This window comes from Mytilus trossulus, chromosome 6, assembly GCF_036588685.1.
Source record: "Mytilus trossulus isolate FHL-02 chromosome 6, PNRI_Mtr1.1.1.hap1, whole genome shotgun sequence".
NCBI classification, from domain to species: Eukaryota; Metazoa; Mollusca; class Bivalvia; order Mytilida; family Mytilidae; genus Mytilus; species Mytilus trossulus.
The window spans coordinates 14986327-15001806 of record NC_086378.1 but is presented as its reverse complement, the minus strand read 5'-3'; the positions used below and the strand labels follow the sequence as shown (position 1 = coordinate 15001806).

Sequence of the window (15480 nt, the reverse complement as noted above, 5' to 3'; positions counted from 1 at the left end):
TTGATTTTTCCGTTTGATTAGGGACTTTCCGTTTTAAATTTTCCTCGGAGTTCAGTTTTTTCGTGATTTTACTTTTTTCTTTATATAAACTGTTATATATATAATTGAAAATGTATACAAACTCATGCATAACTGACTGTTAACAAACTATCTTATCTTTTTAAAGTTCTACCTTACTTCTCAGAAAGGGTATCCATAACAATGTCATTATTTGATAACAGAGTAATTGTTCTAAAGATTATATATAAATATTGTTCATTAAAAAGACTATATAGATATTTAGTTGGGTTATTTTTTCCCCACTATATAGTAATTTTTTCTGTCAAATGACTGTGTGATGCGCACATGTATGTGTGTTGTTGTGTCTGTGCTTGTCACTCTCGCTTTCAGCATTCATCACTGGCTAGCAGCTTGCTGTGAAAAGGAGAGCCGAGTGCGTAAGTCTTTCCTGCCAGTTAAAGCCTCTCATGCAGTAAGACCTATGTGGCCCAGATATGGGATCCTCCACGAGGTGATAGATGGAATCTGGGCACCTCACGGCCCCAGGCAAAACCACAAGGTCTCGGAGGAGGTTTGGCCCCTAGATGCACGGCATGCTAGGCCCACCGGTGAGTGGACACGCCCTGGTGCCTGCAAACCAAACCCCCAGCTATGGGAAAATAGCCCCACTGCCTTGTGGGTGACTGTGGAAAGTCAAAGGCTATGGGAGACAACCCAGAAAGAAATCCGGACAGATGCAATTCGTTAGCATGGTAATGCAATCATCTACGGGAAGGACTACCCAGAGAGAAAACCCGGCCCACCAGAGTGGAGGTTGGACGTTGGGCTAACTACCCAACTTTGTAAAAAAGAACTTGTTACAGAAACCAGAAACGCTGAAGAAACCCAAGATTGGTGTACTGCTGAGGAACCAAACATGACACATTTGGGGGAAAGCCGAAAGGAAGCCCAAAAGCCGATCGGTTCCATAGTAGCGCCAAAACAAAATATGTATGTAGGATGTTGGAATGTTAGAACAATGGCAGACATATCAAAAGCAGCACAAGTAGCTAAGGAAATGAAAAATTATGGTATGGACATATTAGGTATCAGTGAGAGTAGATGGAAAGGATCAGGTGAAACCAAGCTTCAAAGTGGAGACACGGTGATCTATGTTGGTGATGATGAACATCAAGTCAAGGGAGTAGCCATAATGATGAATGAAAGAGCTAAGAAATCATTGATGGAATGGACACCAATCAACAAGAGAATGATAAAGGCAAGATTCTATTCAAAGTATAAGAAACTGACAGTAATTCAAGCATATGCTCCAACAAATGATGCAAAAGAGGAAGAGAAAGAAGAATTTTACCAACAACTACAAGACAATGTTTCATCCTGCAATAAGAATGATATGCTTATAGTTATGGGAGATCTGAACGCAAAAGTAGGCAAAGACAATAGCCATATGCAAGAGGTGTTAGGAAAACATGGATGTGGGACAATTAATGAAAATGGTGAATTATTATGTAATTTCTGCCAAATCAACGGCCTCATCATAACAGGCTCCATTTTCCCACATAAGGAAATACATAAAGTAACATGGAAATCCCCTGATGGCAAAACAACAAACCAAATAGATCATATAATGGTACGAGGGGACATGAGGACATCAGTATTGGATACAAGAGTAATGAGAGGAGCAGATGTGTATACTGACCACTACTTAGTAAGGTCTAAGATCAGACTCAAACTGGCAAGAAATAAAGGTGACAAGAACAAATGCAAAAGAGAGAGATATGACCTAAACAAGCTAAAAAGTATGGATGTAAGGAAAAAGTACAATATTGAAGTGAGAAACAGATTCCAAGTACTAGAAGAAGGTAACATCGAAGATCCAGTGTTGAAATATGAAGGTGCAGTAGAGATATACACTGAGGCAGCTAAACAGGTATTGGGGAGCAGTAAAAAGATCAGTAAACCATGGATAACCAACAATACATGGAAAATGGTTGATGAAAGAAAAGAAATTAAAAAAAAATTAGAAGGAACAAGATCAGAAAGATTAAAAGTGAGACTCAGTGAAGAATACAAGCAGAAAAATAAAGGGGTTAAGAAAAGTGCCAGAGAGGATAAAAGGAAGTGGTACAATATGATGGCTGAAGATGCAGAAAAAGCAGCAGAAAATGGCAGAAGCAAAGAGATTTATAACATCACTAAAATACTAACAGGTGAAAGAAAGAGGCAACACACAGGAGTAAAAAGTAAAGAAGGAGAACTGAAAAGTGAAAGAAATGATATATTGAATAGATGGGTAGAACATTTTAGTGAAGTTTTAAATAGGCAAGATCCTCTTCATCCAATTTCAGAGGAAGATGTAGATATGGCAGAAATTATAATAGAGGAGATCGATCTAGGAGAATGGACAGTAGCTGAAGATAAAAGAGCACTAAAGAAGACACAAAATGGGAAGTCAGCAGGAATAGACAGTGTAACACCAGAGCTTATAAAGGCAGACATCGACCTTACAGCAGAGAAAATGGCAGAAATATTTAACAGCCTATGGGAAGAAGAAAATTGGCCATCAGACTGGAGAAAGGGATTGATTTGTAAAATCTTTAAGAAGGGAGATATGACAGATTGTAACAACTGGAGGGGAGTGACTCTTTTACCTGTTTTCAGTAAAGTTTTCTGCAGAATGTTAATAGAAAGAATAAAGGAAGGAATAGACAAGAGATTGAGGAATGAGCAGGCAGGATTTAGACCAAAAAGAGGAACAACTGAACAGATTTTTATCCTTAGAAACATACTTGAGCAAACAAATGAATGGAGGGCAGCTTTAATAATACTTTTTATAGACTTCGAAAAAGCATTTGACTCTGTCCACCGAGAGAGTCTATGGTATATCATGAAGAGCTATGGAATACCAGACAAGATAATAAGAACCATAAAGGAGATATATAAAGGATTTAAGTGTTCTGTCATAGATCAGGGAGAAACATCAGAATGGTTTGAGATAAAATCAGGAGTGAAACAGGGATGCGTAATGTCAGGTTTTCTTTTCCTTCTAGTCATAGACTGAATCATGCGGAAAACAACTGCAGACAAAGCAAGAGGGATACGATGGAACTTTAATACTGTTCTAGAAGATCTTGACTTTGCTGATGACATCGCACTTCTTTCCTCAAAATTTAGCGATCTTGATGAAAAAACACAGAAATTAACAACTGAAGCTGAAAGAGTTGGAATGAAACTTAACCCCAAAAAATGTAAAACTCTGAGATCCCAGCAAACAAAGAATAAAGAGTTGATAACGTTATACGATCAGAAAATAGAAGATGTAGACAAATTCACATACCTGGGAGCAGTCATGGACAAAGAGGGAGGAGGCAGTTGTGACATCAAAAACAGAATACAGAAAGCAAGAGGGACATTCCATCGCCTAAGAAATATATGGTATGCAAGAGGAATTAGCCGAAAAACAAAAATACACCTATATAAATCATTAGTAAGACCTGTATTATTGTATGGATGCGAAACATGGAAATTAACAAACATTGAAGAAAAGAAACTAAATACTGTAGAACACCAATGCCTAAGAAAGATTCTAAAAATAAGATGGCAAAGTAAAACATCGAACAAAACAGTAAATGAAATAGCTAACACCAGAAACATCAGTTGCGAAATCAGAAGGAGACGGTGGACATGGATAGGACATACATTAAGACGAGAAAGAGACAACAACAGCTATGTAGCTCTACAATGGGCACCTGAAGGGAAAAGAATTAGAGGAAGGCCAAAAACTACATGGAGAAGAACAACAGAGAAAGAAAGGAACCAACAAGGATGGACAAGTTGGAACATAGCCAGAACAGCGGCAAAAGATAGAAAAGGGTGGAAAAACAGCGTGGAGGCCTTATGCGACTTCTGGCGCGGAGAGAATTAAGGTTAAGGTAAGGATATAGTAATTTTTTACCCTTTGCAAAAGCCAACTAAATCGAGATCCTAAAAAATAGAATAAATCCGTAATTTATTTTTGAGATAAACGTATATTTGGCTATACTTAGTATTCAGATATTCGTTTTGATTTGACTTTGATAGTGTAATGGGTATAATAGACCTCTCAAATATATAATGATAACCATAACATTTACAGATCTTTACAAAATGACATCTCATTTAGATACATTTAATATGGTGCATTTATTTTAATGATGTAATTATTATATAAACACGATGGGGAAGGGAATAATTTTACATGATTATGCAATAATTTGTATTAACCTGCATAGGAATTTATGCAGATAAAAATAATATTTCCAATTCAAATAAGTATATAAAACGTCTTGGTACACATGTACATGTCAGCAAAAAAAGGCCTATAAAGTAAACGACGTTGATGGAAGTTTGTATAGACGTAGCTTGCATCTGGCGTAAAAATGTATAAGACTGCAGCAGCATGTTATCTTTAATTAGTTTTTTTTTAATATATAATGTATTCACAATTACTACGATGCGACACACAATTCCGATTGAATTTAGTAGAAGTAAAAAGAGACTACGTGCTCGAATTCACAGATGAAAAGAATGTGTCGTTATCATTTCAAATCAAACACGAGTTTACAAAAATGTTCAAGAGGGCCAATACAAATTGATGTAAAACTATTCATGCAGTTTTATGTGGAAACATGCACAATATGCTTATTTTGTTTTACACTTGGTCACCACTTTTTGGAACTTTTGGTCCTCGATGCTTTTCAACTTTGTGCTTGTTTTGGCTTTCGAACTTTTTTTCATCTGAGCGTTACTGGTAAGTCTTGCGTGTACGAGGCGCACGTCTAGCGTATTAGATTTCAAACCTGGTACCTTGTGTAAGCTATTTTTCGTGTGTTTCTCTGTCCTATATATTCTCACATTTATTTGTATTATAATCCTGTCGTGTAATGTTGATATTTAACATTGCCATAAAAGCGATAGATTTGGCATGCCACAAAACCAGGTTCAACTTACCATTTTCTTTCTTAAAATGTCCTGTATCAAATCAGGAAAATGGCCATTGTTATATTATAGTTCGTTTCTGTGTGTGTTACATTTTAGCGTTGTGTTTCTGTTGTGTCGTAGTTCTCCTCTTATATATTTGATGCGTTTCCCTCAGTTTTAGTTTGTAACCCGGATTTGGAATTTTTTTCTTAATCGATTTATTAATTTCGAACAGTGGTATACTGCTGTTGCCTTTATTCATTTGTGTGCATCAATGTCATTGGTTCACTTAATTTGCATAAGAAACTCAAAGTTATAATAAGATGACAACTTGACAATATAAAAAAATATTATATTCAGACAAATTTCACATTTGAGAATTAAATTTTTGTTGAGCATTTATTCGCTGAAATGATAGTATACAATGACACTTGCCTCTGAATACCTTATTTTATACCTGCTATATTAAGGTAAATTATATATAGACAGACACCTGTGTCTGTGAAATGATATTATCACAACTTCACTTGTCATATACATAGATGATACTTGTAATTCTCTACAATTAGATAATTAGATAATTCTGATCATTATAGTGACATATTTTTTTATTTAGCTGGATTATTTGCCAGTATCATGTTGGTTATTTTATAAATAGTGAACTAATTGATCTTATCATGATATAATGAATGATGCTTCAACATTAATCGGGGGGATTGACAACAATATACAACACTGATCCTAAATTGGGTAATATGATAACTCGAGGCCAATCCTACATGGGGGGCTTTTGAAATCTTAGGAAAATAAATGTCTTAATCATTTATTTTTATCCGCTTTTAACATACCAAAAAATAGTCAAATTCCTGCCATATATATATAGATGAAAAATTTAAAGAAAAACACATTTTATATCAAATAATTATACACATATGAAATCTGAATTATCCGCATGTTTACAACATTTGAAAATGGGAATAACACATAAAGTCATGTTCCAATGCCTTTATTAAAAACAACGTTTCAATATAAGTGTTCTACCGAGGACTTTCGTAGTCACCTGAACGGGGATTTTTTTTTTGCCTTAGTTTACCTTTATGACGAATGCTACCTTAGGTTATCTTTACAGGGAATGCTACCTTATGTTACCTTTACGGGAAATGTTATCTTGGGTAACCTTTACGGGGAATTTATGTTGTTAGCCAATAGGTTACCTTTACGGATAACTGTAACCCTATGTTACCTTTACGAGGTTTACTACCTTATGATGTTACCTTTACGGGAATGCTATTTACGGTTACCTTATTTGGGAATGTACCTCGGGTAACCTTTACGGGGAATGCTACCTTAGGTTATCTGACGGAGAATGCTACTTGAGATTAAACTTACGAAGAATATAACATTAGTTTACCTATTTGGGAATAGCTAACTTATGTTACCTTTGCGAGGAATGTCAAACAGTAGATGCGAATGATTTAGAATTATGATGTACAGAAAAATTAAATACGAACATCTTTCTACACCAGTTGAAAAAAGAAAAATCACAAAAATACTGAACTCAGAGGAAAATCAATTCGAAAAAGTCCATAATCACATGGCAATATCAAATAACAAAACACATAAAAAATGAATGGACAAGAACTGTCATATTCCTGACTTGGTACAGGCATTTTCATATGTAAAAAATGGTGGATAATACCTGGTTTTATAGCGCTAACCCTGAAAGTGTTTACTCTTCCTGAGTATGTGCTTTTACCCCTTGTTGGTAGGGTTGGTGTTAATCAATATAAGTTGTATGCCTCTTTTAAGTGTTTTGTTCCTGACTTGTTTGTCTTGTTGTCATTTTTTCATATTTTTTTTTTCGACATTTGAATTTCAGTTTCGACCGAAATTCAAATCAAAAGATCGACAAAGCCTATATCTTTGTAAATAGATAGATATTACTCAAACACTGAACAGCCTATTTGCTTGATACATGTTTAAATTCTATAGGGAGATCTTGTATATGTGTATATATTATATATATGGATAGAGTATGTTATGATCTATCCGAAGGTCATGGACCTGTATAAAATTGAATATACATCATTGTCACATAAAATCCGGTCAAAGTATAATTATTTCTTGTGAAGATAGTTTAGTTAGGGTAGAATTTCTGTAGCAATTCGATCATATTACTTTTTGTACATTACCATCATGTAAAAAATCTTAAAATATATAAAAAGGTATTGTGTCAAGGCTAGAGGTGTAAAACTTGGTCATTTAGAAACTTGACTTTTATAACAATTTTTGACGTTTTTAAAAAAAACAAATACTTTAAAAGTATAGCTGTCATGTTCTCCATTGTTGTAAAATATTTTGATTAGGTGTTACCAGTCACTTAACTTGTCATGGTATAAGCAAAGGAAGAATAGTGAATCAATGAAACAGTTACTAAACGATACCATGTGGAACATAAATCTCCAAAGCATCTATTAATGATAATTGTGGTGGTGCTGTTTGTTGTTAACAAGAGTCATTTAAATTTTGTAAAGAAAAACAAATGTTAATATTGGACAATTTCGGTCATGAAGTGTCCTTAGATCCCCCACCCTAAGTAAATATATTTTATTACATATCTGCTGTTTTTTAAAACCATTTACTCTGATTATAAGGGTCTTATTATGCTACTCCTTTCCAATATATTAACCTTCATTCAAGCGTTCTAGAACGAAAAGTTGATTTGACAAAACAAATATAGGTCAATATAGAATGAAGAGCATTTATGGCATACGTAATAGTATATATTTAAGGAATTTTACATGTATCAGTACAATCTAAATTGGAATTTAACATCATATTATGAAATACCGCCTTTCACCACTGTTAATCAGTGGCTGTACTTGAATCAACTATCATTGTATTGTATCCACAATACAATTTAACTACATGAAAAGTTTACTAAACAGATTTAATCTTGTTATGGGGGCATTTGTATGATTCTAGAATTATGTAATTTTCACCTTTTCATAACATTCAAATGATTTATATATGAAATAGTTATAGGACTACAGTTTCAGATACATGTAATAGATGTTAACTGCTGATATCTGAGAGGCGTAAGACACGAAGACACGAAACGCCGCGTTACATCTGATTTACTCAAATCACTAAATAAATATTATCTTTTAATCTTGTTTTAAAAAGAGCAATTAGTTTTAATAAAATTCAGGAAAAGTGTCATTATTTCAAATTTCTAGATGCAGTAACACTCTCAGAAGATATTTTGTAGCAATAGGGTTTGAATGAAATCCTACTCGTGTTTTTCTGTCATGAATACATTCAAATTAATACACATTTTTTAAGGGCCATCTCTGGTGCGGGTTTTTATCGCTGAGTTGCAGACCCACTGGTGGCCTTTGGCTGTCATCTGTTATATGGTTGGGTTGTTGTCTCTTTGACATATTACTCATTTCCATTCTCAATTTAACTTATCACTGCTTTTGTGTAGCAATATGAATCTAGTCTGCACTATCTTTTTTATTTCTGGTTTGAATGCAAAGTTCAGAACTTTTTGCTGATAAATGATATACTTCTATATAGATACAGATAACTTTCATTTACCAACAAGGTGGCCTTTGAGGGGATGATTAATTACAATATACATACATACCATATCAAACTTTCCTTTTCCGTCCACCAAGGCAGATATAACAAATGTTACGAGAGTACAGACAGTTAATGAGAGATATGTATTAATGACAGCTCTGTGTTGCTCGTCGCCTGTAACGCCACCGCCGTTAAAACTAGGCCAATATAACCAAAGAAAGACGGTACCTGTTAAATAAAAAAGTATACAAATGGAAAGAAGAAAAAAAAACAGGCAGAAAATTATGGGCATCAGTGTTATGATTTTTATATTAAACAGTTGCAATAAAGACACTACACAAGAAAACCAACTCAAATCATGAAATATAAATATTTCCGTTCTCCATTACTGTATATCTTACAACAAAGAGTTGTCTCATTTGCGTTCATATCACATCTTTTTATATCTGTTTCATAATATATGTAGTCATACAAACCATTATTTTTAGTGTGTATTGAACATGCACCAGAAGCATCATCACATCCATCATATATATATAAAAAAAGAAGCTTTTATGAGTTAAGTCTTTAATTCCTTGTGACGGGTGAATATAAGAAAGAATAGTATTGTTGCCCATATGCAGAAGTCACCAAATTAATGCTGACTGTTCATGGAAAGAAAAACTTACCAATCATTGACAATAAATCCGAATGATATACTGCTCCCTCTGCTGGATTATCCTCACTTTTATCATTGTAAAGAACTCTCGCTACGGCTAGCCCAAAATAAGCACCAAAAGCGTGAATGAACATAGACTCTCCAACATCAGCAACCTAGAAAAATAATTCAAAGGTTTGGAAAATCTAACTAAAGACTTGGGAATACAGAAACTTCTATCTTAAGAAGGCATTGGTGTTATTACATTTTTCATAAAAAATATCATGTTTTATAATATAAGCTTTACTTATCTTCTTAGTATTATTTGTATTTTTATGGTGTAAATTTGCGTTTCTATTTTGCAGATTTATTTTGTATACTTGATTTAGCAGGCTGTATTATGCTCCATGTATAACCATTAAACAAATGTTTTGTTTGTCATATTCTATTTCGATGGAGTGGTTCGTTGGAACCTTGCCGTCCTGAACGAAACACTCACATAGAGACAAAAATGATGTAGAAGTTTGCAATTATTTGTCACTGTATGGCCTTCAAAATGAGCAAAACCAAATTCGAATAGTACAAACAAGCAAAGACCCTAACTATAGAATATAAGAAATACACCACAAATTCTACCATATAATAAGAAGATGTGGTATGACGTGGTATGATACATGAAGGCTTTCAAGTTTTCCTCTTGTACTTTCAAATTTATAATAATAATAATAATAATAATAATAAATTCTTTATTTAAAGAGGGTAAACACAGTTAGTTACAATCACTAATCTTCCCTGAGGCCCTCATGGGACTAAAATTTAGATTTAACATAATCCGTATAGTAAAGATATACATACATGTAACATTTCAAGTCCTATATGTTCATTTACTTGTGATGTAGTAAAGATATACATACATGTAACATTTCAAGTCCTATCTGTTCATTAACTTGTGATGTAGTAGAGATATACATACATGTAACATTTCAAGTCCTATATGTTCATTAACTTGTGATGTAGTAAAGATATACATACATGTAACATTTCAAGTCCTATATGTTCATTAACTTGTGGTATAGTAAAGATATACATACATGTAACATTTCAAGTCCTATATGTTCATTTACTTGTGGTATAGTAAAGATATACATACATGTAACACTTCAAGTCCTATATGTTCATTAACTTGTGGTATAGTAAAGATATACATACATGTAACATTTCAAGTCCTATATGTTCATTAACTTGTGGTATAGTAAAGATATACATACATGTAACATTTCAAGTCCTATATGTTCATTAACTTGTGGTATAGTAAAGATATACTTACATGTAACATTTCAAGTCCTATGTGTTCATTAACTTGTGACAAGACAACCTCAATAATTGCCATAACCAGTAGTTGTATTGGACCAACTTTTCCTAGCACTGCTCCGAATGATATAAGGACTGTAGCAGCAGCAAAATCTGCGGTCAGCATACTGTAGGTCAAGTTAAGACATATGTTATTATAATTAAGGGAGATAATTTGATTTGAAATATACAAAAGTGCTTGAACGAATATCCCACAATGTTTTCATTCAATTGATATCTAATTTTCTTCGGGAAAGCCACGTGGTGATTATCTAGTCCAACGGAAAATATTACATATACATGTCCAAGATAACAATATTTTTTGGAAAATAAACGCTTTGTACTAGAACGACACGCAGTCTTTGTTCAAACTTTTAATTTAACTCGGCACACTATCGGCGAATACAGTTTGCCTCGGATACTAAAAAAATCAATGTTTACTTTTGGCCAACTAATAATATGTAGCAACCTAAGTACATGAAACGTCACTTACTCTGTAACACTAATGGTAAATTTACCACCATGATCTGACAGCAGTCCTCTGATGATAATGGCCCACTGGATTACAAAAGCTCCTATCAAGAGGTTAATACCCACAGCCGAGTAACCATAGCGTTTGAGGAAGGTCATCAGAAATCCAAAACCAACAAAAATCATCACATGAACATCTTGAAACACTGGTGATAAAAATATTATAAATTAAGTGAGTAAACATATATATTCTGAAATTGTTTAACATTTCACAGCAGTATAATACTGATACTTTAATTAGTCACCCCTTATTTTATTGATTTTGTATTTACATTGTATCATAGATCAAATGTATTCGTTCAGTGTATGTTCGCTTGTGTTAATATGTCTTTCAATTGAGTTAAGCCATTTCATTTGATATTTTATAGTATCCCTTTCTATGGTGTGATGTTATACTTTTGTTTCAGATAAGAGTGAAGGTTGGTACCTATTAAAACGTTTAAACTCGCTGCAATTATTTGCACCTGTCTTAAGTCAGGATTTTATATAGATTAGACATTGGTTTTCCCGTTTGAATGGTTTTACACTTGTAATTTTTGAGGGCTTTTTGGGGGCCATATATGTATAGCTTGCTGTTCGGTGTGAGCCAAGGCTCCGTGGTGAGGGCTGTTCTTTGACCTATGAATGATGATTTACTTTTACAATTTGTGAATTGGAAGGAGAGTTGTCTCGTTGGAACGCATATCACATCTTCTTATATCTATATATGTCATCGTATATGTTTGTTTCAATTATGTAGGATCCTCATATCAATAAAATATAAATCTTAAGAACGTGTAGACGGATAGAAACTACAAGTAAAATATTTTGTATGTTTTTGTAATACGTTCTAATTATAACTGCAGGTCTATTTAAAGTCACTTTCCGAATTTAAGGAATTCAACGATAAACAACTAATACTAATTGACCATATGAAATAAATATTAAAAGTAGCTTAAACTTAGAAAATAAAACTTACAACAACATTTAAGTTATGTATGCAAGCTAATTTTTTAAGGCATACAAAGTAATATAAACAGTTGATAAGTATTGATTAAAGGCTGTTGTGAAATTAAAATAAAATGCGGAAAACAAGTAACTTTAATAGATCATTAAATGTGATAAATTAATTGAAGAAAGAGATCTAGATTGAGCTCGCCCCTATATTTCGTTATAAGCAGTTTGAAATGTACAAATTCTGTGTTGCAATTTTGAATACTAGTAGATGATATTTACAAAATAAATTATACACTTGTTTTCTCGGTATGGTACCTGCAGTGTATGTAAAGTGCGGATCCTAAAATATCATTTTTACTGTATATGCCATAAATGTCTACTGTAGAATGATAAATAAACAGACGAACTTTTTTTAATTTTTGAAGAAAATCAAGAAAATTAGTTAAAATGTATATGTTCAGAAATACATAATACTAAAAAAACAAAGTAAGAGATGCGAGCGGGGTTTTATCGCGCCTAAAGCCATCCAGTTGTGAAATATATACCAAAATAGGTGAATATTTAGGACATTTCACGAACAGATCGTGCAGGTGCTTTATAACTAACAGGTTAGATGTTGTTGCAGTAAAAAATATTCATTTTAATACAATTATTAAAGTTGTATAACGTAGAATATGTTTTGTCATTCAGTTTCTTCATATTTAACTAAATTCCACTATGATGATTTCGTAATGCTAGTCATGTTTACTGTCGAATAATGATACTTTTCTTTCATTTTCACTGTGGAGCAAATCATTATTATTGTATATGCGGTGCATTTTCACTGTATAATTTATTTTATTTTATCTATTACAGCTCATTTCTTTAAGCATGTAGAGCAAGACTTTAGTTGATTTGCTTGCTTTTTTTTTTATTTGATAATCATTATGATAACACCCAATTTAATTCAAATATTAAAAATACAGGTTAAACTATGCCTATTCATATTGTTTAAAAATGTCAATCTTATTTACAAAGTTTGTATAAACAATTATACAAACAAAGCAAGCCAACCAAAGTTTTGCTTTACATGCATTAGGGAATTAGCTGTAAAGCCTTAATTTAGCCGACTTGCTCAAAAAATAGATAAAGTAAGAGAAAGATTTGATAAAAATTAACTTACGGAGGAAAGTTTGGTTTTAAAACACTCTAATAAATTCAATAGAAATAACATTAATTTCAAATGTATTCCATTTAGTTTCTTATAAAGCGTATAGGGATCTTTATCCTTATTTTTTTTTATCCATTTCCATGACACTTCACCACTAATTACGTACATCTTGATATAGATTGCACCTTTGTTTTCCCGTTTAAAAGGTTTTACACTGGAGCCCTTTATAACTTGCTGTTCGGTGTGAGCCAAGACTTCATGTTGAAGACCGTATTTTGACGTATAATGGTCTACTTGTATAAATTGTGACTCGGATGGAGAGTTGTCTCATTGTCACATACGACATCTATATATGGCTCAAAAACGAAACGAGACGAGATAAAAAGGGATAAAAAAATCTACGATACTTTTTAATATATTTATAATGGGCTTAATATGAGTCAAAATAGAGTAAAATAGTGGGTCGCATTTGGGTATAAGCGACACGCCGGATTGCCGATTTTTTGCAAGCGTGACAGGTGAAAGTCAAATGATTGTGTAGTGAAAAACGGGAAATGAAGTCTAGCGGGACACGGATAAAAATTAGAACTGCATAGTATAAGCGGGATACGGGAATCTGACAAAACAATAATCTGAATACGGGAATCTGACAAAACAGTAAGTGGGATCCGGGATCAGAACCCCCCAATGAGACCCAAGAATAAGAAATTTTTGTATATTCATCCTATTGTTGCAGTCATGCCTTCAAGAACAAATGTATCCGATGCATGCATTTTTTTATATATTTTTGGTCCCTTTTTCAATTTTGTGGGGTCCAAATTTATAGACAAAAGTCCTTTAATATAGATATTTGGAATTCGTTGACATGCTGAATCTAACCGTGTATCTAGTTTGGGGATTTTTTTGCCTAGTTGCTGAAATAGCCCACATAGAGTTCCAAAGGGTGTAAAATCACGAAAATGAATTGTAGCATGCATTTGTTGTGACGAGATTTTTTGATATATTTGTTGTTGGTGTTGAAAACTGAACATGGTAGTTACTTGTTACGATGTTGGTATAAGGGTTGTCTTTGGTGGTTTTTAAATTGATTACATGTTGTTGTTTTGCCTCCTTTAGTTTGCTCGAGTTCTTTTATGGTTCTTGTAGGTAGAAGGATGTTTTGACATCTGGGGACTACATGTCGTTGTTGTGGACAGCTTGGCAGCGAGAGTGGGACTCGCGCCTTCTTACCCTTTTTAATGAAATAAATAAGACAACTCAATTTGCTGGTTGGAACAAGGATTGTAATGTAATGTAATGTTTCTTTTCTTTTTGATCGTTAAATATTACAGTGCATAAATCATACAGATTAACAATAAGATTATCATTTAACAATAACAAATATATTTCTATTTCAAATATTGCTCGAATTAAACCTATTATATTTATTGAATTATTTCCTATTAATTTGCAATTAATTTATTTTATTAAATTACTTTAATTAACATTATATAACTTACCTTTTTAATGAAATAAATAAGACAACTCAATTTGCTGGTTGGAACAAGGATTGTAATGTAATGTAATGTACGGGCAGTAGACTTACGTTTGCTTTTATAGTCACTACTCATTACCCGACATTCTTGTTCCCCAGACAAGATTGAGCGTCGTTTGTAAATGATGGAATGTGTTGCCAAAACATTTGTTGCTTCGTAATATGCAAAATGTATTTATTTGTTTTTGAAAAGCATTTGGACTTTTATTTCTTAAATTAAATGAAATAATATTTTTGGAAGAATTTCAATTTCCGATCTCTATTATAATTGATAATTAAAGATTTGTTAAATTTTAATTAATATCTTGTGTACGTCAATCTTCGCATCTAAACTTTTTGATTGGTTATTAATAACTATCGCGTGTGCCTAAATGTATTACTGAATATTCATGATGCTGTAGTATCTACACATTCTGTGAATATGGTTATAACCTTGGATGTAATATCAATTCGACATACACATCTGTCCGTCGACCTGGCAACCTTCTAAACGCGTGCCAAATAACTAATGAGGTTCTTGACTTGTACTATTTTTGTTAATCATGCATCTAAGATAATGCTTGTTATTCGCTATCTTGTTTATGTGTTTTCTTCTTATTTTATTTTCCTATATCAACGAATCATTTGACATTTATATTCTCTTTTACTTTTAACTATCTTAATAACCTATAAACATATATTTTTGTTTAAATAAGTTCTATTTTATTTCAATTTCTAATTATTTCTGAAAACGTCCTAAATCCTTTCATAACATTACCCCCTTGTTAAGTTTGAAATCTCCTGATTTCATTTTTT

The 15480-nt window shown here is 32.9% G+C and overlaps 1 protein-coding gene across 1 annotated transcript in view; it reads right to left on the bottom strand.

Moving 5' to 3' along the window:
- LOC134720854 (ammonium transporter Rh type A-like) overlaps positions 1-15480 on the bottom strand; it is a 40724-nt gene that overhangs the window by 16288 nt on the left and 8956 nt on the right. Inside the window, exons 2-5 of the mRNA XM_063583414.1 lie at positions 11028-11211; positions 10512-10662; positions 9216-9360; positions 8612-8775 (exon numbers count right to left, since the gene is read on the bottom strand). Of these exons, the coding sequence (XP_063439484.1) occupies positions 8612-8775; positions 9216-9360; positions 10512-10662; positions 11028-11211 (644 nt within the window). The remainder of the gene's footprint in view (positions 1-8611; positions 8776-9215; positions 9361-10511; positions 10663-11027; positions 11212-15480) is intronic.